The following is a 26,773-nucleotide window of genomic DNA, read 5'->3' as shown; positions in this document are numbered from 1 at the left end:
ATTGCAGATATGTTGAAAAAACCATGACGTTTTCAACTGAAAACGTATTAGTGTGGACGTGGCCCGAATCTTGTCTTAAGTTTAAACTGATTTCTTCAATTGTTCTTCCATTTGTGCAGCACATGAAGGAGCTGAGGCCCGACTGCAGCGCTCATGGACTCCAAGTAAGTGCTACTGTGGTTCTTTAATGCTAAATGGCTCTTTTGAAGTCTTGCTCTGTGCTGTTAATGCTGTCAGTTTGGGTGCTTTGAAGGAGTCACACAGGGGTTTTTTGACGTGAAAGAGTGTACAAGAATTGGTCTCAAATATACAGTTTAAGCGAAAACTCTAAAATCTTTATCTGGATGCAATCACAAATTCAATTTCCGAGCTTTGGTGAAGGGAAAACATTTTAATGAATAACTATGTAAAGTCCAACAAAATCTGGGTTTAAGGAGAATAAATATGACAGACTTTGTGAGAGAATTATACCTTTAGAGAGAACCGAAGACAGGGAGAGCCTCGATTTGTGAAATCTCAGCTTTAAATGATGTGTATTATACATTTATGTATTCCATCAGCTGAGTGATTCATTCAAGCTTGCTGGAAGATTTTAGATCTTGATATCAAACCCACCTTTTCTCTCTCAAGCACATTTCTCCAAAGAGGTCATTAACAGTATAATAAATGTGTGAGCAGTCAGTTTAATGATCAGTAAACATGTACAGTACATCATCTCTAATTCAAGCTTCTTCCATAATTGAGTTCAAAATACTGAAACTTATGCTTATTAGGTGTTTGCTTAGCCATGCATCATTATTACTATTACTATTGCTCATACATTAATTTAAACAAACCCTTAAGTATTAAACTTTGGCTTTAGGGTTGGAGAATGGTTTGATAATTCAGAATCAAATTATTTTTATGACTTTCACTCAGCGGCACAGTATTGATTTTGAATCAGCAGCATGAAGAATACATAGTGTGTAGTCCAATTCTTGAGTGAATGACTCTTATGAGCCGGTTATTTTGAATCTACAGGGCAAAACACACAGCGTGAACAGTGTAGTTCAATTCCCAAACAAATTACTCTTATGAGTTTGTTCTTTTGAATCTACACAGCAAAACTTACATCGCGACCAGTGTAGTTCAATTCCCAAACAAATGTCTCTTATGAGTTTGTTCTTTTGAATCTACGCTGCAAAACTTACATCGCGACCAGTGTAGTTCGATTCCCAAACGAATGACTCGTATGAGCCGGTTCTTTGACTCAACATGTGACCAGTGTAGTTATATTCTCAAATGAATGACTCGTATGAGCCGGTTCTTTGACTCAACAGAGCAAAACTAATATAGCGACCAGCAGTCTGATTCCCAAATGAATTACTCTTATGAGCCGGTTCTTTTGAATCTACATCTCAACCAGTGTAGTTCGATTCCCAAACAAATGTCTCTTATGAGTTTGTTCTTTTGAATCTACACTGCAAAACTTACATCGCGACCAGTGTAGTTAGATTCCCAAATTAATTACTCATATGAGCCGGTTCTTTGACTCAACAGCGCAAAACTCATAGCGACCAGCAGTCTGATTCCCAAACGAATGACTCTTATGAGCCGGTTCTTTTGAATCTACATCTCAACCAGTGTAGTTCAATTCCCAAACAAATGTCTCTTATGAGTTTGTTCTTTTGAATCTACTCTGCAAAACTTACATCGCGACCAGTGTAGTTCGATTCCCAAACGAATGACTCGTATGAGCCGGTTCTTTGACTCAACATTGTGACCAGTGTAGTTATATTCTCAAACGAATGACTCAAATGAGCCGGTTCTTTGACTCAACAGCGCAAAACACATATAGCGACCAGCAGTCTGATTCCCAAACGGATGACTGTTATGAGCCGGTTCTTTTGAATCTAAATCTCAACTAGTGTAGTTCGATTCCCAAACAAATGTCTCTTATGAGTTTGTTCTTTTGAATCTACACTGCAAAACTTACATCTTGACCAGTGTAGTTAGATTCCCAAATTAATTACTCATATGAGCCGGTTCTTTGACTCAACAGCGCAAAACTCATATAGCGACCAGCAGTCTGATTCCCAAACGAATGACTCTTATGAGCCGGTTCTTTTGAATCTACATCTCAACCAGTGTAGTTCAATTCCCAAACAAATGTCTCATGAGTTTGTTCTTTTGAATCTACACTGCAAATTTTACATCGCAACCAGTGTAGTTAAATTCTCAAATGAATGACTCTTATGAGCCGGTTCTTTTGAATCTACATCGCGACCAGTGTAGTTAGATATAATCATTCTTTTGAATCAACAGTGTGAAACACATAGCACGACCAGTGTATTCTGATTCCCGAACGAATGACTGTTATGAGCCGGTTCTTTTGAGTATACATCATGACCAGTGTAATTCGATTCCCAAACTAATTACTCATATGAGACGGTTTTTTGAATCAACAGCACAAAACACATATAGCGACCAACAGTCTGATTCCCGAACAAATGACTCTTATGAGTCGGTTCTTTTGAATCTATGCAGCAAAATACACAGCGTTTCTTACCAAACAAATTATTTTGATCAACTTGATATTTTTAGTGAACCAAAAACTTACTGAACCTTTCATGTCCGACTTGAAATGAACCAAGAATTCAGAGTCATTACTGGCTGGTTGCGGATATGACAATGTGACAATTTTGGATATAACAATATGACTTTTGTTTTACTTAGTGGTATTTTACTACTTCAACAACAACAAATGAATACATGAATAAATGAATTTTCTCATTTAAAAAAAAAACATTTGCAAGAATCTTTTCTGTGTAAATATGAAATTATCTCGTCATTTGGTAACAGGCTGCATTAGTAACCACATAGTAATGCTTTGGCAACCACATACAACACCCTAACATTATGGCAAGCACCACTTCACTTTCTTCAGAAAACAAATATCTAGTTTTTAAATGTTTCTTTCTGTTTTTCGTGCTCTATTAGATGACACATTTAGAGCAAGAATGACACCATTACTCCACCCAGTATGAGATGTTTTTGAAACTGAATTCTGAATTCCCATTTAAGATCTTCTAGTTATATGAGAAAACATCACAATTCATTTGCAAGCCTGTGGATATGTATAAATTACAGCTGCACGCATAACGTTCAATGCAAACTGGCCTCAATTTCCTGTTCCGTCACTAAAAACAATAGCTAAACAAATAGCTTGTCAGTAATCGTTCATTGTCAAAAACTGTCACATCGGTCTTTTTCTCATTACACTAATATTTGTCGTCATTCTTGATAATATTTTCAGTGCTGTTTGCCAGGAATGAAAATGAAATGATATTTTCATTACACTTCAGTGATTTCTCCTGTCTGTAAAACATATTCTTTAATTGCACCTTCTTACCTTCATTTTCACTCCCTGCCATTGGAAAGAAGAATATGAGAAAAAAAAAACCTAGTTAATCTCTTTTCACTTCATAATCATTATTAAAAGTGACTGAATTGTAAAACTGACATCTTGATTTCTGTAGAAAACTATGCCAGTGAGAATTAATTTTTCCAGTCTGGGTTAAGTACAGGTGGGCGATAAATATAGTTTACATATTAAATAACCATGTGGTAATGCCTCTTTTGTATAATCCAATGAATTAAAGTGCATACTTGACAAATGTCTCATTTGATTATTTTCTCTTTTTGTTTGGAACTTTATGGATGCAAACCATAAGATAAGATTATTCACAAAAAATGAATGGTAAGTCTAGCATCCGTGAGAAAACAACTTCACATTACTAACATGTGAGTTAAAAACAAATGACTAAAAACAGGTGTAAATGAACCATTTATAATAAATGATTCATTTATATAGCGTTGGTGAGTCCAATATAATTGCACCTGATAACAGGCACATGTAAGGGTTATAAGTAGCATTATATTAGCATAGAAAGCAACAATTTATGACATTAAAAGCTTTTATTCTGCTCAGTCTCACTTCAGTACATCAGCAAGTGTTTAAAAAAAATTCTAATGAATTCTGATTGACAGCTCATAATGTTTCTCTTTTATATTACATTAGTTTTCACTCTTAAAAATAAAGGTTCCAATTAGAATCAAAAAGGGTTCTTCAGCCTGATGCCATAGGAGAACCCTTTTTAGTTCCACAAAGAGCCATTTTATCAAATGTTCTCTAAAAACCCCTTAAACTACTAGTGCTTTAAAGAACCATAGTAGGGTTCTTGAGAGTGAATCCATAGGAGAACCCTTTTTAGTTCCACAAAGAGACATTTTATCAAATGTTCTCTAAAAACCCCTTAAACTACTAGTGCTTTAAAGAACCATAGTAGGGTTCTTGAGAGTGATGCCATAGGAAAAGCCATTTTAGTTCCACAAAGAACCATTTTATCAAATGTTCTCTAAAAACCCCTTAAACTACTAGTGCTTTAAAGAACCATAGTAGGATTCTTGAGAGTGATGCCGTAGGAGAACCCTTTTTAGTTCCACAAAGAACCATTTTATCAAAGGTTCTCTAAAAACCCCTTAAACTACTAGTGCTTTAAAGAACCATAGTAGGGTTCTTGGGTGATGCCATAGGAGAACACTTTTTAGTTCCACAAAGAACTGTTTTATCAAAGGTTCTCAAAAAAACCTTAAACTACTAGTGCTTTAAAGAACCAGAGTAGGGTTCTTGAGAGTAATGCCATAGGAGGACCCTTTTTAGTTCCACAAAGAACCGTTTTATCAAAGGTTCTCTAAAAAAAGCCTTAAACTACTAGTGCTTTAAAGAACCATAGTAGGGTTCTTGGGTGATGCCATAGAAGAACACTTTTTAGTTCCACAAAGAACTGTTTTATCAAAGGTTCTCTAAAAAAACCCTTAAACTACTAGTGCTTTAAAGAACCATAGTAGGGTTCTTGAGAGTGATGCCATAGGAGAACACTTTTTAGTTCCACGAAGAACCATTTTATCAAAGGTTCTCTAAAAAAACCCTTAAACTACAAGTGCTTTAAAGAACCATAGTAAGGTTATTGAGATTGATGCCATAGGAGAACCCTTTTTAGTTCCACAAAGAACCTTATATATATTAGAACTCTGCTGATCCAGTAACTACCAAGGACTTTAAAGAACTTTTAAGTTTCTTCAGAAAAGAAAAGGGTGTGATCAGTTATATAAAAAAACAACAACAAAAAACATGCTAATGTTTCCTCTTCTGTCTGGTCCTTTAAAGTCCCAGTTCCAAAACCGGACGCTCAGCTGGCCTCCATTTTTAATCCAACATTTGTGAAGGAGGGAGACAACTTGATTCTGCAGTGCAGTTTCACCTCAGCTTTACTACCTTTCCAACAGGATGTGATGTGGTACAGAGATGGTGAGTATCACAGCACGAGGGACGCCCACTTCATTAAATGTGATTCGAAACCATATAGTTTCGTGACAACTTGTAATAGTTTGTATCATACCGTACTGTACTTGTCTCATACGAAAATGTATGACTTTTAAACCAATCAATCAACAAACAGTGTTTCAAATCAATACAAAACAGGTATCAAATATTAGCTAGCCTCCAATCCAACACTTTATGTAGGTTTAGGGTTTGAGGTTAGACTTTGTTTAGGTTTGGGTTAGGAGTTAAACTTTGTGAAAACAAAGTTCGTTGGGTAGTTCATTTTTCTCTGTGGTAAGTCGTACATTTTTGTACGAGCCAACTCCTTTGTTTTCTTACGATTTCTCTCATACAATTATTACGACTTGTCATGATATTGGGTTGTCTAGATTTGTTTCCGTGGAACACCAAATAATTTTTTTATAATCTTCACAGTTTATAGTGACTTGAGGCTTTCAAGGTTCAGAAAGATCCAAAAAGCACAAAAAATATCCCATAAAAGTAGTAATAAACTAATAACAGTAGTAATAAAATAGTAATAGCATGTTTATTCATAGAAAAATGCATGGCAACACTCCTAAATAGTTTCTAAATGTCTTATGAATCAACAATATTAGACAACAGCACCACAAATTTTCCATAAATGTAGTAATAAACTAATAACAGTAGCAATAAAGTAGTAATAACATGTTTATTAATAGAAAAATGCATGGCAACACTCCTAAATATTTTCTAAATGTCTTACGAATCAACAGTATTAGACAACAGCACCACAAATTTTCCATAAATGTAGTAATAAACTAATAACAGTAGCAATAAAGTAGTAATACCATGTTTATTAATAGAAAAATGCATGGCAACACTCCTAAATAATTTCTAAATGTCTTATGAATCAACAATATTAGACAACAGCACCACAAATTTTCCATAAATGTAGTAATAAACTAATAACAGTAGCAATAAAGTAGTAATAACATGTTTATTAATAGAAAAGTGCATGGCAACACTTCTAAATATTTTCTAAATGTCTTAAGAATCAACAATATCACACAACAGACCACATTCAGTTAATCACAGATAAATATTCTCAATGATTTTCAGCATAATTGAATGAAACATTAGAGAGAATGAGAGGACTGCTATGAGATAAACATGATGCACTTTCATCCTTCTGGCACACTGGAAAGATTGTTATAAATGTAAAGCATTCTGTTTTAAATGTGCATTTACTGTACATTTTTACAGGGGGTCAGTGAGATGTAGAAATAAATATATTTTTGGGGCCACTGTATATGTTGATTGATAGCAAAGACTTCCTAATTGATTCTACAAAAATAAAAAAACGGAATGATCGTAAGATCCATGAATTTTAAACACCACATAAATATCACAGTAATCTGGTTACCCATCATGCCTTATTGATCAGGTGTGGCACTGAGCTGTGCAGAGTGAATGAATTACAACTTCCTCTCTGATCAGGACATGTCCTGCGGCAGTCCAGTCGTGTCGAGATACAGACGGGCTCAAGATCGGCCAGTCTCACCCTAAAGGGAGTGCACAAGGAACATGAGGGCCTATACATCGTCCGCCTGCACACTTGGGACGGGACCATCGAGCACAGCGCTTTCGTCTATGTCAAAGGTCAGATCCTGCACTACATCCCAGTCATGTACCTAAAAGAGTGGTAATGTTTGGTAGGGCTGTAGATTTGTGATTATAATTAATCCTGAACAAAAATAAAATTTCCACTTAAATATAGGACATACAGTTTCACAATTTTTGGAAATTAGTTTGTTTTTGTTATGATTAGGGACTAATAAATTTGCATTGATTCTACCCATCAGTGTAGCAAACAGCACACTAAATCAAAACCCCATTGAATTATCACTGTTTGCAGTCACTTTGATTGTATTTCTTCTAAATCGTGTGACATGCTACAGTAATCTTGGGGAGTTTATGCAATATATAATATACTGTATAGTAGAGTACCTCAAAAACTATACTACACATCTACATGTTATTGTTTTGGTATAAGAAACATATATATTTGTGTCAGCAAATAGTACTGTTAATAAATTTATATTGCGAAAGACTAAAAGGATAAAGGATTTAACCCTCATATGGTAGTGAAAAATGGCACCTTCCTTTGGTATTCACGGTCATTTTTGACCGGAAGGGTCAGATATGTAACACTTTTTTTTTTCTTTTCTTTTTTTTTTGATGATGATAATAATGACACCATTTCTTCTTCCCTAAAGTAAGGACAGTAAAATTCTGAATTTCTTTTGGGATTTTGTGCTATTTTGATCTTATTTACATGTAAATTTCAAAATATTAACATTAATTTGCATATACAAATAAGCAAATTTTTGAAAAAAATTACAAATTCAGAACCTGTGTGTTTGTGTGTATGTGTGTGTGTGTGTGTGTCTGTGTGAGTGTGTGTTTGTGTGTGCGCATGTGCGTGTGTGTGTTCTGCATTGTTAGTGTGTTATCATCTCACCCCTTCATTTCTAAATGTGTGTTTAGCATTATGAAAAAAAAGTTGAAAAGTTGAAAAACACATTTAAAAAAAAGTTCACCAGTACATTCTTGTGTGTGTAAGTGTGTTTTTGTGAGTGGGTGTGTATGTTTTGCACCAAGGATGTTTTAGAGTCTCACCCTGTAATTTCAGTCTGTTTTATTCTGCATTGAGGCTGATTTATAAATTGCATTTGACAGATAAAAAAAAATGTGCTCAATTTTTTGGTCTTTACCATTTATTTTCAACGCTTTGTTTACGACCACTTAGACTTATTGAATCAAGCCCAATTTATTTATTTATTTATTTATTTTGCATGTACAGATGGAAATGGAGGAAAAGTCACCAAGTCTTGTACTGCTCAGATAAAGGAAACCATTTTTTTTTTTCTCCCCTTTTCTTCCCAATTTGGAATGCCCAATTCCCAATGCGCTCTAAGTCCTCGTGGTGGCGTAGTGACTCAATCTGGGTGGCGGAAGACGAATCTCAGTTGCCTCCACGTCTGAGACCGTCAATCCGTGCATCTTATCACGTGGCTTGTTGAGCGCGTTACCGCAGAGACGTAGCGCATGTGGAGGCTTCACGCTATTCTCCGCGGCATCCACACACAACTCACCACACGCCCACCGAGAGCGAACCACATTATAGCGACCACGAGGAGGTTACCACATGTGACTCTACCCTCCCTAGCAACCGGGCCAATTTAGTTGTTTAGGAGACCTGGCTGGAGTCACTCAGCACGCCCTGGATTCGAACTCGTGACTCCAGGGGAGGAAACCATTTTTATTAAATTTAAAAAATGTATTCCTGTCAAAAATGACCGAATACCATAAGAGGGTTAAGACAAGAAGTACAGAGTGTTACAATTGCCACAATAACTAATATTTATGTCTTTTTCGAAAAGCATTTATAGCATATTCTACAAAATCGATTTAATGACTTAAAGTATTAAAATACTTTCCTTGCACAGCATTTATTTCAAAAACACTTTCGAATACATTTTCAAGGTAAAAAATATTGTTTTACAAATATTATGGATTACTCAGACACGAAAACGAATACGTTTTTCAAGGGATACAAAATGTGCCTTTTCATAAAAATGTCGAAATATCTGGTATTCTCTAAAACTTCACATGCAGTCATGAGGGTCTAAAGGGGTCTTTTCTCTTTTATGTTTTTTTTTTAAATTACTTTTTAGATACCTAAAAACATGTCCATCATATTAGTTGTGTATATATGTAATTGTTGTGTGATTTGCATTTTTAATTCATTTAATTTTTGAAAAACTTAATAGATCCAGACAAAAATATAGCATCATGTTATTGATCCAATTATATGAAATGAGTTCAATTCTCATAATATACACTGTATAGTACATTACAGGATCAGTACAAGTTGAGCTCAGTCGACAGCATTTGTGGCATAATGTTGATTACCACAAAAATGTATTTAGACTCGTCCCTCAGTAAGAGCAACAGAGCAGGAATTTAATTTCCTGTCTCATTAAAGGAAGTCTGCAGTGTAGTAATTAGATCGCCGCTTCAGTCTTTGTGTGACTTCCTCTCTTAATCTCATATTTGAATTACAAATGTGCAGGTAACAGGAAGGAGTCTGCGTTTACTCTCTTATGGGTCTGCTTCGTCCTTGTTGGTGGTGATTAAACAAATAAAAATGACTTTGAAACCTGCAGCCATGCTGTTCTCAGAAAATTTTAATTTTAGAGGTTGCTCTTTCACAGCTTTGTCATTCTCTCAGGAGAAACGTCTGAGAAAATGGAGACATCAGCAAAACTCTGTTTTCTAGATCGTAAACAGATATCATTTATGATATTACTTCCTCTCTCTTAATCTTTGTTTAGATGGCTCTGCGGTTGTGGTTGGAGCTCCAGGTTCTCCTCTACAGGTGGAGTGTTCTGATGTCAACAGAGATTATGTGTTTCTCTCGTGGACGCCGCCCAGCGCAGACGGAGCAGCACCTGTTCAGGGTTACTTCATAGAGAGGTCATTCATGGTGCTTCTTCAACTAATCAGCATCAGTGTGTTATTGAGCAGTGATTAAAGTTGTGATTTTTTTTTTTTTGGCATGTTAACTAACAAATATAAAAGCTATTAATTAATATGGCATTTTTTTTTTTTTTTTTACAAATAATGAAATGTAGAAATTCTTTGACATTTCAAAATATACATTAACTACAGCAACACCAGTGTGATACATGTGAAGACATCTTTTTTATCAACAGTTCTGTGAAATTGTATCTAAATATAACATAATATTCAATTTATATTAACATCTAATGTGAGAATTATTAGTAATTTGAATGAATTTCCTGTTACTCAATCCAACGTATTCTTTTTCAATTAAACATCATCAAAACAACTGTTCAACTCAATTATACAACATTAATACTTCTATGTTTTTATGCTAAATATACTCTATTTACTCTCATGAAGTGTTGAATGTTGATGTGTGAGTTTGCTGTAAGCTGGTTCTGCATCAGATGGCTGCAGAGTAAAAAATATGAATAATTTCCTCTTTCAAGCCCTATTTAGATTAATGTGTGCATGAACTTTTGCTCTCATCACACCCTCTTTAGACAGTAGTACCTTTGATTTAGATTATTTGTTATGTTTGTTCCATCTGCCATGTCTGTTTTGTACAGGAATGTGTGTGTGTATGTGTGTGTGTGTGTGTGTGTGTGTGTGTGTGTGTGTGTGTGTGTGTGTGCAGTCCCAATGAGAGACAGAAAAGTGTGTAAGAGAGTTTGGGAAAGAGGTTAAATGTAAGTGAAGTGTTTATAAGTAAAAATCTAATTCATAGATGTACAAAAACATCTACATAATATAATGTATAAAGCCATAATTGATGCCCGGGTCAAAATTGACCCGCAAATGCAAAAGATGTAAAAAAATATTTTTTTAATGGTTATATCTCTTAAACAATTACATTTAAAAATCTGAAAAAAAACATGTATTATGAGTATTTTGATAGTCTTGGCAAAGTCACAAAGTTTGTTTCCTGTACTAAAATTTATGTGGTATTTAAAAATTATTATCTACCTCTCCCAGGTCAAAAATGACCCGAACATAATAGGAGGGTTAAAAACGCTGTAAGCGGGGGGCCTGGGTATCTCAGCGAGTACTGACGCTGACTACCACCCCTTGAGTTTGAATCCAGGGCATGCTGAGTGACTCCAGCTAGGTCTCTTAAGCAATCAAATTGGCCCGGTTGCTAGGGAGGGTAGAGTCACATGGGGTAACCTCCTCGTGGTCGCTATAATGTGGTTCTCGCTCTCGGTGGGGCACGTGGTGAGTTGTGCATGGATGCCACGTAGAATAGCGTGAAGCCTCCACACTCGCTATGTCTCCGCGGTAACGCGCTCAACAAGCCACGTGATAAGATGCGCAGATTGACGGTCTCATACGCTGAGGTAACTGAGATTCATCCTCCGCCACCCAGATTGAGGCGAGTCACTACACCACCACGAGGACTTAGAGCGTATTGGGAATTGGGCCACAAAAAAAAAAAAAAAAGCTGTAAGAGATATTAGACGTTCTGTAAATTTTGCCAGACTGAGGCCACATCCACACTAATAAGTATTCGGTTGAAAACTGAAAATATCATCGTTTTCCAAAGTATGCAGTTTTGGAAAGTGTTTTTGAAAGTCTCTGTTTTTGGTGGAGGAAACCGCCGTTCCAGTGTAGTTGAGAGGCGTAAATGTATCAAAAAGAAAACATTTTTATTTGAAATAGTAGCTGTGTCCCAAATGACACACTACATACTCAGCCAATGTAGTATCGTCTCAAATGGAACAATAACGTTTTTTTACTACACGGAAGATTTCGGCATTTCTCAGCTGGCGGAAGTGCCGTTTCAAACCCGCGGGATCTTTCGCTAGCTTTAGCTGGTTAGCCAACCTCAGTAAAACACTCTATATCTCAAATATCGTACATATTCGCACAGCGTGGGCTGATGGTAAAGAATTTCAATCACTTTTGTAAGGTGCCGTCTTCACTAGTTGCCATATTCACCATTAATTGCGATTGTTTTGTCAGGCCAGCATTGCAGCCAGGTTACCCCACCCCATCTGCTACGTATGGCGAGAGGTGATCGCTGAGTGCATAAAGTGTCCAACATTCCAGACTCCATTATTTCAGTTGAAGAAGTGCATCATCTGGGACATGTAGTACTCTAATTTTTGCCACATTTTCAGTGTAAACACATTACTCACACTACTTACACTACATAATGAAGCAGAATAGTGCAGAAGTGTGCAATTTGTAGGGTCGCCAACTGTTCTGTATTAGCTGGGACGTCCTGCATTTTGACCTTAATTACAAAATGACTGTATTTTACACTGAAAACCCTAATAAGTTGACTTCACTCTGTTGATTGAGTAATGGTGTCTCCAGAACTTGTGTAATTAAGTTCACGTAAATTGGTGTTCATATAGAATGAACTTAACTTTTTAAGTTATGGTAACTAGTTGCACATGCACAAGGAGAACTGAGTGTTTACAGGGTCCAACTTGACCAAAGGGGACACAGATCACCCTCAGTGTTAGGCATAATCCAAATACAAAGTAATTAATTACTGTAATCTAACGACGTTTTAGTCAAATAAGTAGTGTAATGCATTACATTTTAAATTCTTGTAATCAGATTGCAGATTACACCCTATTATGATATCTGTCAGGCAATATAGGCATTTTCTGTGTGCCATTCTCCCAAAAAATCCCCTCTAAGGTCACATTCGAGAAGTGCGGTCCATTTTGATGTAACTCTGACTATTGCAATTCTAGCATAAGCTAGAAGAGTGTGAGAGATGGAAGAGAGATTGAAGATTTTAGCTGTTTTTTAGGGATAGAACTTCAAATAAAAGAGATCACCATGGTGAGAGACAGAGTAAGTGCCTACCCTTCCTGTCTCCTAGCAACATGCTAGTTTACCCAGAAAGGTTCTGCCGATTTTTATCTTGTTGGTCTGTATTTAGTTGTTTGTTTGTTTTTCTCAGATAATAATAGCTGTTTTACAACCAATGCAAAGATGTGCAGTGGGGTCCAAAAGTCTGAGACCACCATTTAAAATGTGTCTATTTAGATTTGTTATCATTATGTTGGCTTGACAAAGCCAAAATCCACCAAAGCTACATCCACCAACATGATCAAACAGGAAGTTTACGAGAGTTCCAGTACATTATGGCCACATTATGCCGACTCACTGACAAGCGGTATCTCCCATCAGACATTTTTTAATCAGCTCAAGTGTGTTTACCTTCCTGGTGGCGCGACCGGAAGCGCCCGTTCAGATCCCGCGTTGAAACCAGGCCGTAATCGCATGCGCCTAATCAGTGACGAGCGCCATTCAGAGGTTGCATTTTTCCCTCTATCATTATATTTTAGTCCATTGATGGTTAGATTTTGATTTGAGGTTTGGGTTGGGTATTACAGCTTGTACAGCTGAAAAAACTCATTTTATAACTCGCTTTTAGCGCCTCCATGGACAGTTCACTATGAAAATGGAGGTCACAAATGCCCATCAGGGTTTCCATTAGCCAGTAAATACCGTAAATGCCAATTAAAATGTCCCAATATGGTCGGACACAATGTCTGGTGAAAATATTAACACAAAGCGTCAACAACCCCTTTAGTTGATGACGCAAGTGTGCAACGTGATGCCATCCCAATGATGACAGCATAAAGAGAAAGAAACTGGCCAAGGTGAGAAATTACATGACAAAGCCTAATGATTTTTGCTATTTTAATATTTCTTTGTAAACTAATAGACAAGTGGAAAATTGCAATTTAGCTTTTTACTTTGCCCTCTGTTTTTTCGAATTCGAATGCTATTTCAATGAGCGGAAAATCAAGGTTTATTGTTCATTTGACTTGATTTTGTTATATAGCATATTATGCATAGTCCATTGCGTTAAATAAACACAGAAATGAGATGACCAGACCACAGTTATAAACTTTATAATTTTCGGAAACACTGGCCTGCCCCTGGTGTCAGTGTTTCACATTTCGGTAAACGCAGACCGATTTTAGCTAAAGAAAATTCAGCCTACAGTTTCCGATTTTACTGTGAGGTCAGTCTGACTTGGCACAGACCTTCAGACTGTTATGACTTGGATTGCTTTGACTTTTTACTGTTTAGAATTACAGTAATTCCCAAAATTCCATTGACTTTTAACGGAATGTTCAAATGAAAATATTCCAACTGTCAAAATATTAAAAAATTTAAATGAATGTGCTGAGTGACTCCAGCCAGGTCTCCTAAGCAACCAAATTGGCCCGGTTGCTAGGGAGGGTAGAGTTACATGGGGTAACCTCCTCGTGGTCGTGATTAGTGGTTCTCGCTCTCAATGGGGCGTGTGGTAAGTTGTGTGTGGATCGCGGAGAGTAGCATGAGCCTCCACATGCTGTGAGTCTCCGCGGTGTCATGCACAACGAGTCACGTGATAAGATGCGCGGATTGACGGTCTCAGAAGCGGAGGCAACTGAGACTTGTCCTCTGCCAACCGGATTGAGGTGAGTAACCGCGCCAACACGAGGACCTACTAAGTAGTGGGAATTGAGCATTCCAAATTGGGAAAATTTTTTAATATATATATATATATATATTTTTTTTTTAACGAAATCAAGACCTTTAATTTGCTTTAACAGCTCTCTCTCTCTCTCTCTCTCTCTCTCTCTCTCTCTCTTCTCATGCATTGTTTTCTTTATATCTATCTATCTATCTACTTTTAAAATGGTGTTATGCTTTTAGACAAATCTTTGTCAAGCAAACATCAAAGTTTGTCTTGATAATGCAACAGTTTAAATACAAACTGTCCAGTATTATCAGCACAATAATATGAAACAGAAATGAAATGTTAAATGGACAAAACCTGATGATCATGTTACCCAACAGGATTTGAGAATGTTCTTGTGTGTTTCAATGGAAGCAAGAAAATCTGACCATCTGTGCAAGGAGTTAACATGGACAGTGACACAAATTTGCTTATTTGACTTAGAAATTGTTTTGTTAAAATGTTCTTGCATGAATTTTCAGGTGTGACATTGGTGTTGGGAAGTGGGAGCGCTGTAATGATGTCATTCAGAGGGTGTGTCAGTATCCTGTGATGGGTTTAAAGGAAAACACCATGTATCAGTTCAGAGTGTGTGCAGTAAATCAGGCGGGGGTCGGCCGGCCGTCTAAACCCACAGAACCCGTCATGACCTCTGACCCCCTTGAGCCCAGCAGGACTATGGGTAAGAATGTCATATTTACATATTTAGTTTATGAACATATTACATTTCATTAAATCAAGCTATTAATGCTTTTAATTTAGTATTAACTAAAAAAGTGTCTCTGTCACTTGTTTTACTAAATAAATATGTTAAGGGCTAGTGCCAAAGTTCACAAAATGTTGATGCTATTAGCAGTGACAAATATTTATATAATGCAAAATGAAGTGTATAAAATGCATGTGTTTGTTAAATGTATTTCCTTATGAATGTATGGTGTTTTTGTGGGGTGTCCCTGACATTTATAGAAAAGAGGTTAGAAAAGATTGCTTTAGAGGTCTTTATATTGTATATTTATTCTTTATTAGCACAAAAGGTGAAATAAAGATGTTGAATTGCTCTAAAACACCAATACTATCTCTCCCATGGGCATTTGTTATTAAAAGCGCTTCCTCTGTTAAAGAATGGCAGGAATTCATCACTGACCTCCAGTGTTCTCCTGCTCTCTCTCTCTCTCTCTCTCTCTCTCTCTCTTTCAGTGGTAAAGGTGGAGCGAGGGAGAGAGATTATCATCACTAAAGACCAGCTGGAGGGTGAGCATATCGCCACACTGATACCGTCTCTCAAATAGATAACAAGTGGGTTGTTTTTACGCTCACGAGTGTTGCAACATCTCAGTTAGAGAGGTGCTTGAAGTGCCGTTCACATTGACTGAGATTTTATCACAGGTCAACAGGTCATTGTAGTGTTGGTCACTAGGAGGCATTCCTACAAATTAGATGCTTTGCTGGTAAAAATAAGATGTCATATTATCAATGCATGAATCAGACTCGCTCAGGATGCTCACAGTTTCTGACACTGTTTGTCAGCGTATTATTTGATAATTATATCGCTACATGTTGGCTCAGACAAATCATATAGAACAGTGAAATCGCTCAAAGTAACATTAACTTCTCAGTCTTTCTGACACTCAGTATCTTACAGGAGATAAATCATGTGTGCTTCTCCATCTTCACTCCTATTGGTCAATCTTGTTGGCCACAGAAATCGAAACTAAGCGACTGACTAAACGTCCTGTTGCTTGTCACTTGTAAAGAGATAGCGTACATCACGTTATATCACGTGAATCTAGAACATGGTCAGGTCATATTTCAATATTTCCAAATGCAAATATATATGAAAAGAATATGGAAACATGTAAATATTATATATTGTAAATACTATATTATATAATATTTTAATTTAATTAAATATGTATATTTATCTATTTTATTATTTGATTTCTATATATGTATTTAGAAGTTAAATATAACTTACATTTTGAAAATAAAGCACATTTTGTTTATATATATATATATATATATTAATACATATTAATAAATTAATTCATGAAAACCTCATGAAAATAAAAATAAAAATTATAAAGAAAATAAAGTACATTTGGGTATAATATATATATATTAATTTTTAGAAATGTAGTAAAAAATTATATTTATATTATTATTGTATTTATTTATTTATATATTTACATATATATAGAATAAAACAATATATGATATAATAAAATAATATATAATATTTTACGTTATTATGAAAATAAATTCTTTTTGCATATAGAAAATTAAGCATGATCCACCCATACTGTTCTGTACAAAAACCAAATGGTTAATTTAAATAATAAACTATTTATACATCATGCAGTATTTGTTGTTTTGCCTTTTTTAATGCTGATTTTTTTTTTAAAACAAAGCATTTATATTACAGTAATGACAATCTTATCAGAGTTAGTATTTGATAAAATGTGCTTAATTGTCATGAAAATAATGTCACATTACTAAAAATAAACATATTGGTCCAAAAAAAAAAAAGACTTTTTTCTTTATGAAAAAAAAATATTATTTCATTATTTTAATTTTGCACATGTTCTTGAGAGGTTTCGAGAAATTCACCATAAACCTTAATTTCATTCTCCTTTTGAGTCTCTTTGAGATTTATTTCCTTTTCATGAATTAAACACCCTAAAGAATTTACGATTTGGGCAGTTGTGATGATGAGCAGATCTGATATAAAGTAATGCCTCATGCATGCATAGGTGCTCTATTCTCCCCGATAAGACATTACCATAAAGACTGAGGCGGTTTTATTAGCACTCAGCATTAAAATGATGATACTTCTCTTAAGCTTAAAAATGACAGGCTATGTGGCACTAATGGCCACGGCAACACCAGGGACTGATAGGCCATTATAAAGAGCTGATATGAACCTGTTCTGTTTTGAAGCATGAGTGGTTTTACTGAGCACTGCTCCACTGTCTTTGCTCTGTGTGTGTGTGTGTGTGTGTGTGTGTGTGTGTGTGTGTGTGTGTGTGTGTGTGTGTGTGTGTTTCATGCATGAATGCACAGAATATTTAGTGGAGCAGCTACATTTCCAAATGTAAATTTAAAAAATCAATAAAGTGGTTTATCTGTAATCCATGAACCGCTCACCTGTGTACATCCACATCTTATGGGCCAGTCACACTAGACAGCAGCTCTGTTCCAAAATGTAGTGAGCTGCCTTACTGTCTACTGCCTACATAGACTGTTACCTACATAGGCAGCATCCAAACTGAAATGGAACCTCATAAGTGATTAACACTATACATAGGCAGCAACTATGTGCATCACTCCAGTTTCTCTCTGCTCTACCCACAGGTCAAATCCGGGTGCCGTTCCCCCCCACTGATGTCCAAGTTTGCGAGCTCAGCGACACCTACGCCGTGCTGAGCTGGACCGAACCGGATCCACGAGGCCGAGAGCATCTCACCTACTTTGTGGAGCGGGTGAGAGTTGACCGCACCATGCAGTCGCTTATTAAAACAGGCCCTGCGGGGGTCTGCGCACTACTGCGTTTGTAGTCGTTACCCTTCGCTTCAGATCTTGAAGTCATGTTGGCATTGGGCCAAATTAACGGCACACTTTCACTAGCCAGATAATTAGAGACAGTGAATGCAGCATTCTTGGTGGCAGTAGGTGTGGAGTGAATTGCTTATTATAAAGTAGAGATATGTTAACACAGCTCATTTGTGGCACTGGTTGCGTAACGGCTACATAAAGTTTTTCCCTTCAAAGCTACTTCAGTTTGAATATGTTATTTTGAATAGACTGAATCTTTAGATTAGTTTCATGCATGCTTGAAAATTAATGCACAAAAGTTTTGGATAGCTTCTAGTAGGACTAAGCGATATGACATATTTATCGTGCATTGGTAGATATATATCAGTATTTACAGATTTTGGTGGATATATTTGCACGGCTATCATTGGGCAGGGCTGCTTTTGTTATTTAACCCTCCAAGCTCGGATGGGCCCACAAGAAAAAAAAATCTCATAATATGAATAACTACAGTCTTGACCAACACAAAATAGGTATCGTTTTAAAGCTTAGAAGCTCAACTTTCCAATGCATGTAGGCATTATGACCAAAATTGAACGAGTGCTTTGATATTTGCAGACAAATCAGAAGTGTTCCGTTTTGATATTTTATTAAACAAAATATCACTGTACATATTATTGCAATCAGTAAAAACATCAAACCTATCATGTGTCATATGTTGTTGGAAAGCTCTCAAAGAGTAGAATACAACCAGCCTATTACAGAGACAAAAATATAGCGAGTAATAGCTAAGTGTATGTATATGACAATTATGTTTGTGTTGCTTAAATGCTGAGTTTTCACTTATAACTTCACGAAAAATAAACGGAACATAAAATATAACATACCATTACTTAGAGGAGGTGATTATATTTCAAACCAGCCCACACACAAGGTAATTGGATGCAAAGATCATTAGATAATCCACATGAAGCACAATGTTACATATGACCACCAGGAGATGGCGCCAAATACATGACACAGACGCAATGATGACTCAAATGACACAGAATGAAACTCATTCTGTGAAATCTCATTACTAAAATCATGTCTGCATGCTATGCAAACCTTTAGTCATTGTTGTGTTTGCATGTGCAATTAGTTCTTATGTACAATTATTATGTTTTATTTGTTTGGAGACGTTTTTGGACACTTGGAGACGTTTTTGGTCACTATGATAAATTATATTTATAATGCTATAACTTTTGATTGCTTTGTCGTATCAACACAAAATTTTTCTCAGAAACATTTGACATGACTGGGAACAAAACAAAAGCATTTTTTTTTTCCGGAGCAACCTTTTTTACACCCAGAGATGTATAATGTCAAATAAGGAAAATAAGGAAAAAAAGTAATTTTTATTGGCAATTTTGTTTTTCATGATTTTTCAACAGTTTATTAGGCTGAGAGTCTAAGAATGCATTTGTTTTTTTTTTTTTTTTTTTTTTTTTTTGCCGAGTTATAAGCCTTTAATTCTGGGTATGCCACTGAAGCAGGAGATCTTTAAAAACATCCTCAGAGCTTGAAGGGTTAAACTTGAAAGTGACAGAGAAACATTGAGTAATTCTAAAAATGCAGAGCAGGACGTATCCCAAATAAGTCAAGACGAGGAAAAACAAGGCTCTTGCTTTTTCCTTGAATTTCCAGTAAAAACACATATATTGTGATATACTGTATGTACCATTATTGCGATGTAATATTACTCATAATATGATATAAGATTTGGGTCATTTCGCCCATCCTGAGCTTCTCGGTGTCTGTTGTTCTTCCGAATGGCCACCAGCGTTGTGAAAGGTCTTTCTGTATTTTTTTCTCTTAAGTTTTGGGGTAAATTTCAGATCATCTCATAGTGTAAAAGTGCTCACAGTAATGACTTCATAGAGCCGAGGAGGCTGATTTTTCCAATATCAGCCACAAGAAAGATCTCCAACTGCTCACACTCTCCGTAATGAGCTGAGAACTGCAAACCGCCACAGGATATGGAGTTTTATTGGACATTTTTATAAGAAGCACCATACTAAAACTGTCGAGTCCATCTGGATCATTTAATATTGTGGAGGTAGACATATCTATATATAAAAAAAAAATCAAATTTCTTTTATCACCAGCCACGTTGGAAAGGAATATTGCAATACATTTTCTTCATGAAGACATCTTGTTTTATGCAAATGTAATTATAGTTAGTATTTCTTCAGCTATGAGCACTTTTGGGCACTAAATACACAACCTAAAAAACACACTTTTCCCACTCTAGTACATTTATTTCATTTGTCCACTAACAATGTCCAAAAGTGGAGTTGTATGCATCACAGGAGACTTCTCTGAAATAATTTCTCAAATTATCATTCATTGAGTTAACAACAGTTTTATCTGACTGTCATGTAATGAAACGACAAAAATTGAAATCTGTTTTAGTTCAAATCAACCGCTAAAATATTAAAGTGCTGTAGTTGAATAAACACCCTTTTAAAACATAAAATAATATAAAAAATACAGAAATGAGTTGACAGGACAAAGAATATTAAGACTGAATATTAAAGAAAGTGTACAGCACATGAATCATTTCAGTGTCAGTTGTCACTTTTTTAATTAGACACATATTTTGTTTGTTGATTATTTCAGTCTATAGTGGGGAAAGAGAGCTGGCACCTGGCTAGTATGGATATGACGGTGCTCTCCACGAGATTTACTGCGTTTGACCAGCAGAAGGGGAAGTCTTACTGTTACCGTATCCGTTCTGTCAACAAGTACGGCATCAGTGAACCATCTCTGCCCAGCGCGCCCGTCTCACTGGGGCAACCACTTGGTGAGTGTGCAAAAGATATTAGGCTTAATCATCACGTTGTGTAAATGTGTTCTGGAAAGTTTTGTTTTTTTAAGGTTTGAAATGGCATCTCATTTCAATGTATCCAAGGCAACTGGGCATTTAAACAGATTAACAGACTGTAACATTTCTTCATTAGACTTTATAAATATATATTGTACAATGAAATTATTATTTTTTAAATCATCAAAGAAAAATGTATTCTTTTTTATGTGACCCTTTAATCCTTGTGCAATGTTCGGTCATTTTTGACCAAAATCAATTAGGTTTTTTTAATAAAAGTGGTATTCTTCATCTGAGTGGCTCAAGGCAAAAAATTGGACTGTATTTGATTAGTTTAGGCCGCATGACAAAAAAACAACGTGTTTGGGTGACTGTGAGCACAGAGCAATTTTGGGGGGAATTTATCAAATAAAATCAATAATTCAGACACAGTGCAGAAAACTCACAGACAGAAATGAAGGGGTGAGAGTATAACACATTCACAATGTAGAACACGTGTGCTCACACACACACACACATACACACAGGAATGAATGGGCGAGACTATAACACAGAGCAATTCTGGGGGGAATTTGTCAAATAAATTCAATAATTCAGCCACAATGCATTTGCCACATTTTTTGGATTTTCTCCCCCTTTTTCTCCCAATTTGGAATGCCCAATTCCCAATGTGCTTTTAAGTCCTTGTGGTCGCAAAGTGACTCGCCTCAGTCCGGGTGGCGGAGGACGAATCCCAGTTGCCTTCACGTCTGAGACCATCATCCTGTGCATCTTATCACGTGGCTTGTTGGGTGCATTGCCACGGAGACATAGCATGTGTGGAGGCTTCACGCCATCCACTGCGGCAACCACGCTCAACTCACCACGCGCCCCACTGAGAACGAACCACATTATAGTGATCATGAGGAGGTTACCCCATGTGACTCTACCCTCCCTAGCAACCGGGCCAATTTGGTTGCTTAGGAGATCTGGCTGGAGTCACTCAGCACACCCTGGGATTTGAACTAGCGAACTAGCCAACTCCAGGGGTGGTAGCCAGCGTCTTTTACCACTGAACTACCCAGGCCCCCCAAATTCATCTTGTTACAACCAGGAATGAATTAGTGGATCTCTGCAGCCATCCACTGGTCACTTTTTTCATGACATGTTTTTCAAGTGATGTTATTGTTCTTTTTTTTGTTGCAATCTTTAGTGAAATTAACATAAATTTGCTTACTTGAATATGCAAATTAATTTGTAAATAGCATAAATCCCCCCCCCCCCCCCCCCCAAATGCATAACTTTAGTGTTTTTACTTTATTGAAGTTAGTGTTATGAAGTTTCTTTCATAAGAATGTCGGTCAAATTTGACCGTGAACAATACATGTGTGAGTCTAGAACAAACAGTGCACAAGGGTTAAAGACCTGTGGTGTGACAATTTTTTTTAAGTACAAAAAATGCATGTAATCTCTTAATTACTTTTAATTCCTATTAAGTCATATGCTGCATGTATAATAATAGTTCAACATCAGGCAATTTCATGTCCCAGGGGTTAATTGTTATTAAACGAACAGATTTAGGACAGACAGTGAAACTGACTTGGAAACTTTTTACCTTTCAAATAGCATCTCACCCTGCTTGATTAGTCATGTCATCTGCACATGCAAGTAAATCAGTTCAGGTCAGTGTGAGCTGTGTTGTGATGCAGGAGTTCCTGCCCCGCCACACGGTGTCCTGCCCATGCAAGACACAGACAGCTCCGTACTCCTGCAATGGAGAGAACCCAAAATGACAGAGGGTGTTCTGGGATACTACCTGTACTACAGTGAGGTTGGAAGCAGACAGTGGAAGACCATCAACAATAAGCCCATCAGCAAAACCAGGTCTCTTTCCTTTTGAGACTTCTTTAAGATGTATATCAGAGAATTCAATGTAAAGCTGACCAGTCATGACATCTGTTTGTAGGCCTAATTCACCATGGGTTCCCTCTGTAATTTCCAGTGGGTTTTTAGAATAGCAGATTTTGATTTACGGATGAGTGTATCAGGTCTGTGGTTAACTTGGACTACATAAGGACAATGGTTGTTACATTTGTCAAGCATGAGCAACTTGTTCATCCATTTTTTTGGAGTTATGCCCACGCCTCTTTATTATTCCTCAATCTTTCTCTTCTGAATGGCGTAACAAAAAAATGGTAAAATTGCTAAAAATATATTTTAAAAAAAATGCTTAATTACCAAAACTGTATAGGTTCAATAAAGACCCGAGATATGTAATAGTATCCCTTTTTTTTAAAATCATATTTGTATTATTATTTTATATCTATATAAGTTTACTATCACAGGATATATATTTCTTTGTTTATTACAAGACAAATGAGTACTACCGCATATACATACAAATGACTACTAAATCACTTTGATTTTCTGTGCAACATTGGTGACTTATCAGTATCCCAAATGCATGTACGCTTACATATTACACATGCTATTTGTTACTAAAGGAGGCGCTGTTGTTTCAGTGATTGACTTGATTTACATTTGACATTGCTATTTGGCGAAGAAGCAATGTGGAAGTAAACTATAGCAAGTGTAACACATGAACAGTATGATATGACTATTGTCATTTGGGTGAACTACTGAAATTGTTATTTGTGCGTCTATTTAGACTCAAACAGTGCCTGAGAAAATACTTACATGTATGTGTAGATTATGTGTAGCTCAGTATGTGTTTGACAGCCAGTTGCGTCTTGTGAAATTTCAGTGTGGAAGAAATGAATCCTGTTAATATTTGTTGCATCATCTCTTTGATATATGAAAAATAAAACATCAAAATATATCAGAAAATATTTTATTCTATTATTTTCTAATTGTCTTGAAAATGTTTTGACACTATCTGGACATTTTGTAGATCAATTTGTCATAGATATAAGTGCCGGGTCACTTAAGACCCGAGTATGTAATACTGTTTGGCGAAACACCCATGCATTTAAGGGTTCATTTAATGTCCCTCTCTCTTGCTCAGGTTCACAGTTCACGGACTGTCGACTAATAAAGAGTATGTGTTCCGGGTGAAGTCTGTGGGACTGGCAGGAAACAGCATCTACTCTGAAGAGTCTCCTGCGATTCGAGTGAAATCCGCTAAATGTAAGAACTACACAGGACAGCACCGTCTGGTCCTAAGTGCTGTCTGGAGTCTGGTCTAGCTTTATAAAAAAATCATTGGTCTCAATGTGAATTAAGAAATGTATGTATGAGATGCTTGAAAAAACCCTTGATACTGATCAATCTAGAATATTGCTTCTTTATATGATAATGAAACATCTTTTTCAGATATTTGCTAATCAGTAATGTGTGCTAAAGATTAGTGATTTGAACTACAGACATGAATAATACCCCAAATCATGTGGCTTGTTAAGAGTGTGTGTGTTTTACATTTTTAAGCAAATTAGCCTGCGTTTTTCACCAGACAGACACACAGATAGATAGATAGATAGATAGATAGATAGATAGATGACAGACAGACAAACAGACAGACAGACAGACAGACAGATAGATAGATAGATAGATAGATAGATAGATAGATAGATAGATAGATAGACAGACAGACAGACAGATAGAAGGATGGACGACAGATGGACGGACGGACAGATGGACGGACGGACAGATGGATAGATAGATAGTTAGATAGATAGATGACAGACAGATAGATAGATAGATAGATAGATAGATAGATAGATAGATAAAAGGATGGATGGACAGACAGATGAATGGACAGACAGACGGACGGACAGACAGACAGACAGACAGATAGAAGGACAGACAGATAGATAGAAGGATGGACGACAGATGGACGGACAGACGGATGGACGGACGGATAGATAGATAGATAGTTAGATAGATAGATAGATAGATAGATAGATAAAAGGATGGATGGACAGACAGATGGATGGACAGACAGACAGACAGACAGACAGATAGATAGATAGGTAGATAGATAGATAGATAGATAGATAGATAGAAGGACAGATGGACGGATGGACAGATGGACAGACAGACAGATAGATAGATAGATAGATAGATAGATAGATAGATGACAGACAGACAGACAGACAGATAGATAGATAGATAGATAGATAGATAGATAGATAGATAGATAGAAGGACGGACAGATGGATGGACAGATGGACAGACAGACAGATAGAAGGACAGACATAGATAGAAGGATGGACGGACAGATGGACGGACAGACAGACAGATAGATAGATAGATAGATAGATAGATAGAAGGATGGACGGACAGATGGACGGATAGACAGACAGATAGATAGATAGATAGATAGATAGATAGATAGATAGATAGATAGAAGGACAGATGGACGGATGGACAGATGGACAGACAGACTGACAGATAGAAGGACAGACATACATAGAAGGATGGACGGACAGACAGACAGACAGATAGATAGATAGATAGATAGATAGAAGGACAGACAGACGGATGGACGGACGGACGGACAGACAGACAGACAGATAGAAGGACAGACAGATAGATAGACAGATAGCAGACAGACAGACAGATAGATAGATAGATAGATAGAAGGACGGATGGACAGATGGATGGACAGATGGACAGACAAACAGACAGATAGAAGGACAGACAGAGAGAAGGATGGACGGACAGATGGACGGACAGACAGACAGACAGACAGATAGATAGATAGATAGATAGATAGATAGATAGATAGAAGGATGGACGGATGGACAGACAGACAGACAGACAGACAGATAGAAGGACAGACATAGATAGAAGGATGGACGGACAGACAGACAGACAGACAGACAGATAGATAGATAGATAGATAGATAGATTGATAGATAGAAGGACAGACGGATGGACAGACAGACAGATAGAAGGACAGACATAGATAGAAGGATGGACGGATGGACGGACAGACAGACAGATAGAAGGATGGACAGACAGACATATGGATAGTCCTTTTAAGGCAGCGTGGGGCTCAAGTGAATCAGGGAATCCTTTATGTGAAGTAGTTCATTTAAATGAACCGTCTAAAGAATTGACTCACTAAAATGATTGAAGCGCTAATGGGCTGGGTCAAGTGCAATTTAATTCTGAGGTTCTTCTCCAGCACCGTCTGGGTCAGCGATATAAACAAAGACAGCACATTTATAAGAAGTTGGTAGTGTAAATGGACTATGAATGAACTAGAATAATAGAAATATAGACTTACGTTCTTTTGTGCATTAACTGCGTCCTTGTTGAATGTTAGGCATATTCTGTGACAGTGACTCACGCTCCTTTTATAAACATGGAAAATGTTATTCTCGTCAGGATTCGGCTCCATTAAATTATAAAAAATGTAAGTATTGTGGGCCTGGGTAGCGCAGCGAGTATTGACACTGACTATCACCCCTGGAGTCACAAGTACGAATCCAGGGTGTGCTGAGTGACTCCAGCCAGGTCTCCAAAGCAACCAAATTGGCCTAGTTGCTAGGGAGGGTAGAGTCACATGGGGTAGCCTCCTCGTAGTCGCGATTAGGGGTTCTCGCTCTCAGTGGGGCGCGTGGTAAGTTGTGCGTGGATCGCGGAGAGTAGCATGAGCCTCCACATGCTGTGAGTCTCCGCGGTGTCATGTATAATGAGTCACGTGATAAGATGCGCGGATTGACGGTCTCGGAAGCGGAGGCAACTGAGACTTGTCCTCCACCACCCGGATTGAGGTGAGTAACCGCACCACCATGAGGACCTACTGAGTAGTGGGAATTGGGCATTCCAAATTGGGAGAAAAAGGGGATAAAAATAGAAAAAAGAAAAAGAATGTAAGTATTAAAAATACTAGTGGATACAAATCATCGCTAGTATTTACAGTGATTGTATCAGCATGACAGGTTAGGCTATGGATCGAGTGGTCGTTTTTGTTTTG

General features: G+C 36.9%; 1 protein-coding gene across 1 annotated transcript in view; it reads left to right on the top strand.

Annotated features, from left to right (window-relative positions):
• The window catches only part of LOC127453595 (myomesin-3-like), an 89,355-nt gene that overhangs the window by 31,290 nt on the left and 31,292 nt on the right, over nt 1-26,773 (top strand). Inside the window, exons 8-17 of the mRNA XM_051720070.1 lie at nt 120-164; nt 5,210-5,350; nt 6,845-7,006; nt 9,745-9,886; nt 14,936-15,135; nt 15,651-15,704; nt 17,805-17,932; nt 20,646-20,829; nt 22,539-22,713; nt 23,855-23,976. Coding sequence (XP_051576030.1) covers nt 120-164; nt 5,210-5,350; nt 6,845-7,006; nt 9,745-9,886; nt 14,936-15,135; nt 15,651-15,704; nt 17,805-17,932; nt 20,646-20,829; nt 22,539-22,713; nt 23,855-23,976 — 1,353 coding nt within the window. The remainder of the gene's footprint in view (nt 1-119; nt 165-5,209; nt 5,351-6,844; nt 7,007-9,744; nt 9,887-14,935; nt 15,136-15,650; nt 15,705-17,804; nt 17,933-20,645; nt 20,830-22,538; nt 22,714-23,854; nt 23,977-26,773) is intronic.

The sequence above is a fragment of the Myxocyprinus asiaticus genome, chromosome 16, assembly GCF_019703515.2.
Source record: "Myxocyprinus asiaticus isolate MX2 ecotype Aquarium Trade chromosome 16, UBuf_Myxa_2, whole genome shotgun sequence".
Classification (NCBI taxonomy): Eukaryota; Metazoa; Chordata; class Actinopteri; order Cypriniformes; family Catostomidae; genus Myxocyprinus; species Myxocyprinus asiaticus.
The sequence above is the reverse complement of the archived record's forward strand: the minus strand, read 5'-3'. Positions and strand labels throughout refer to the sequence as shown.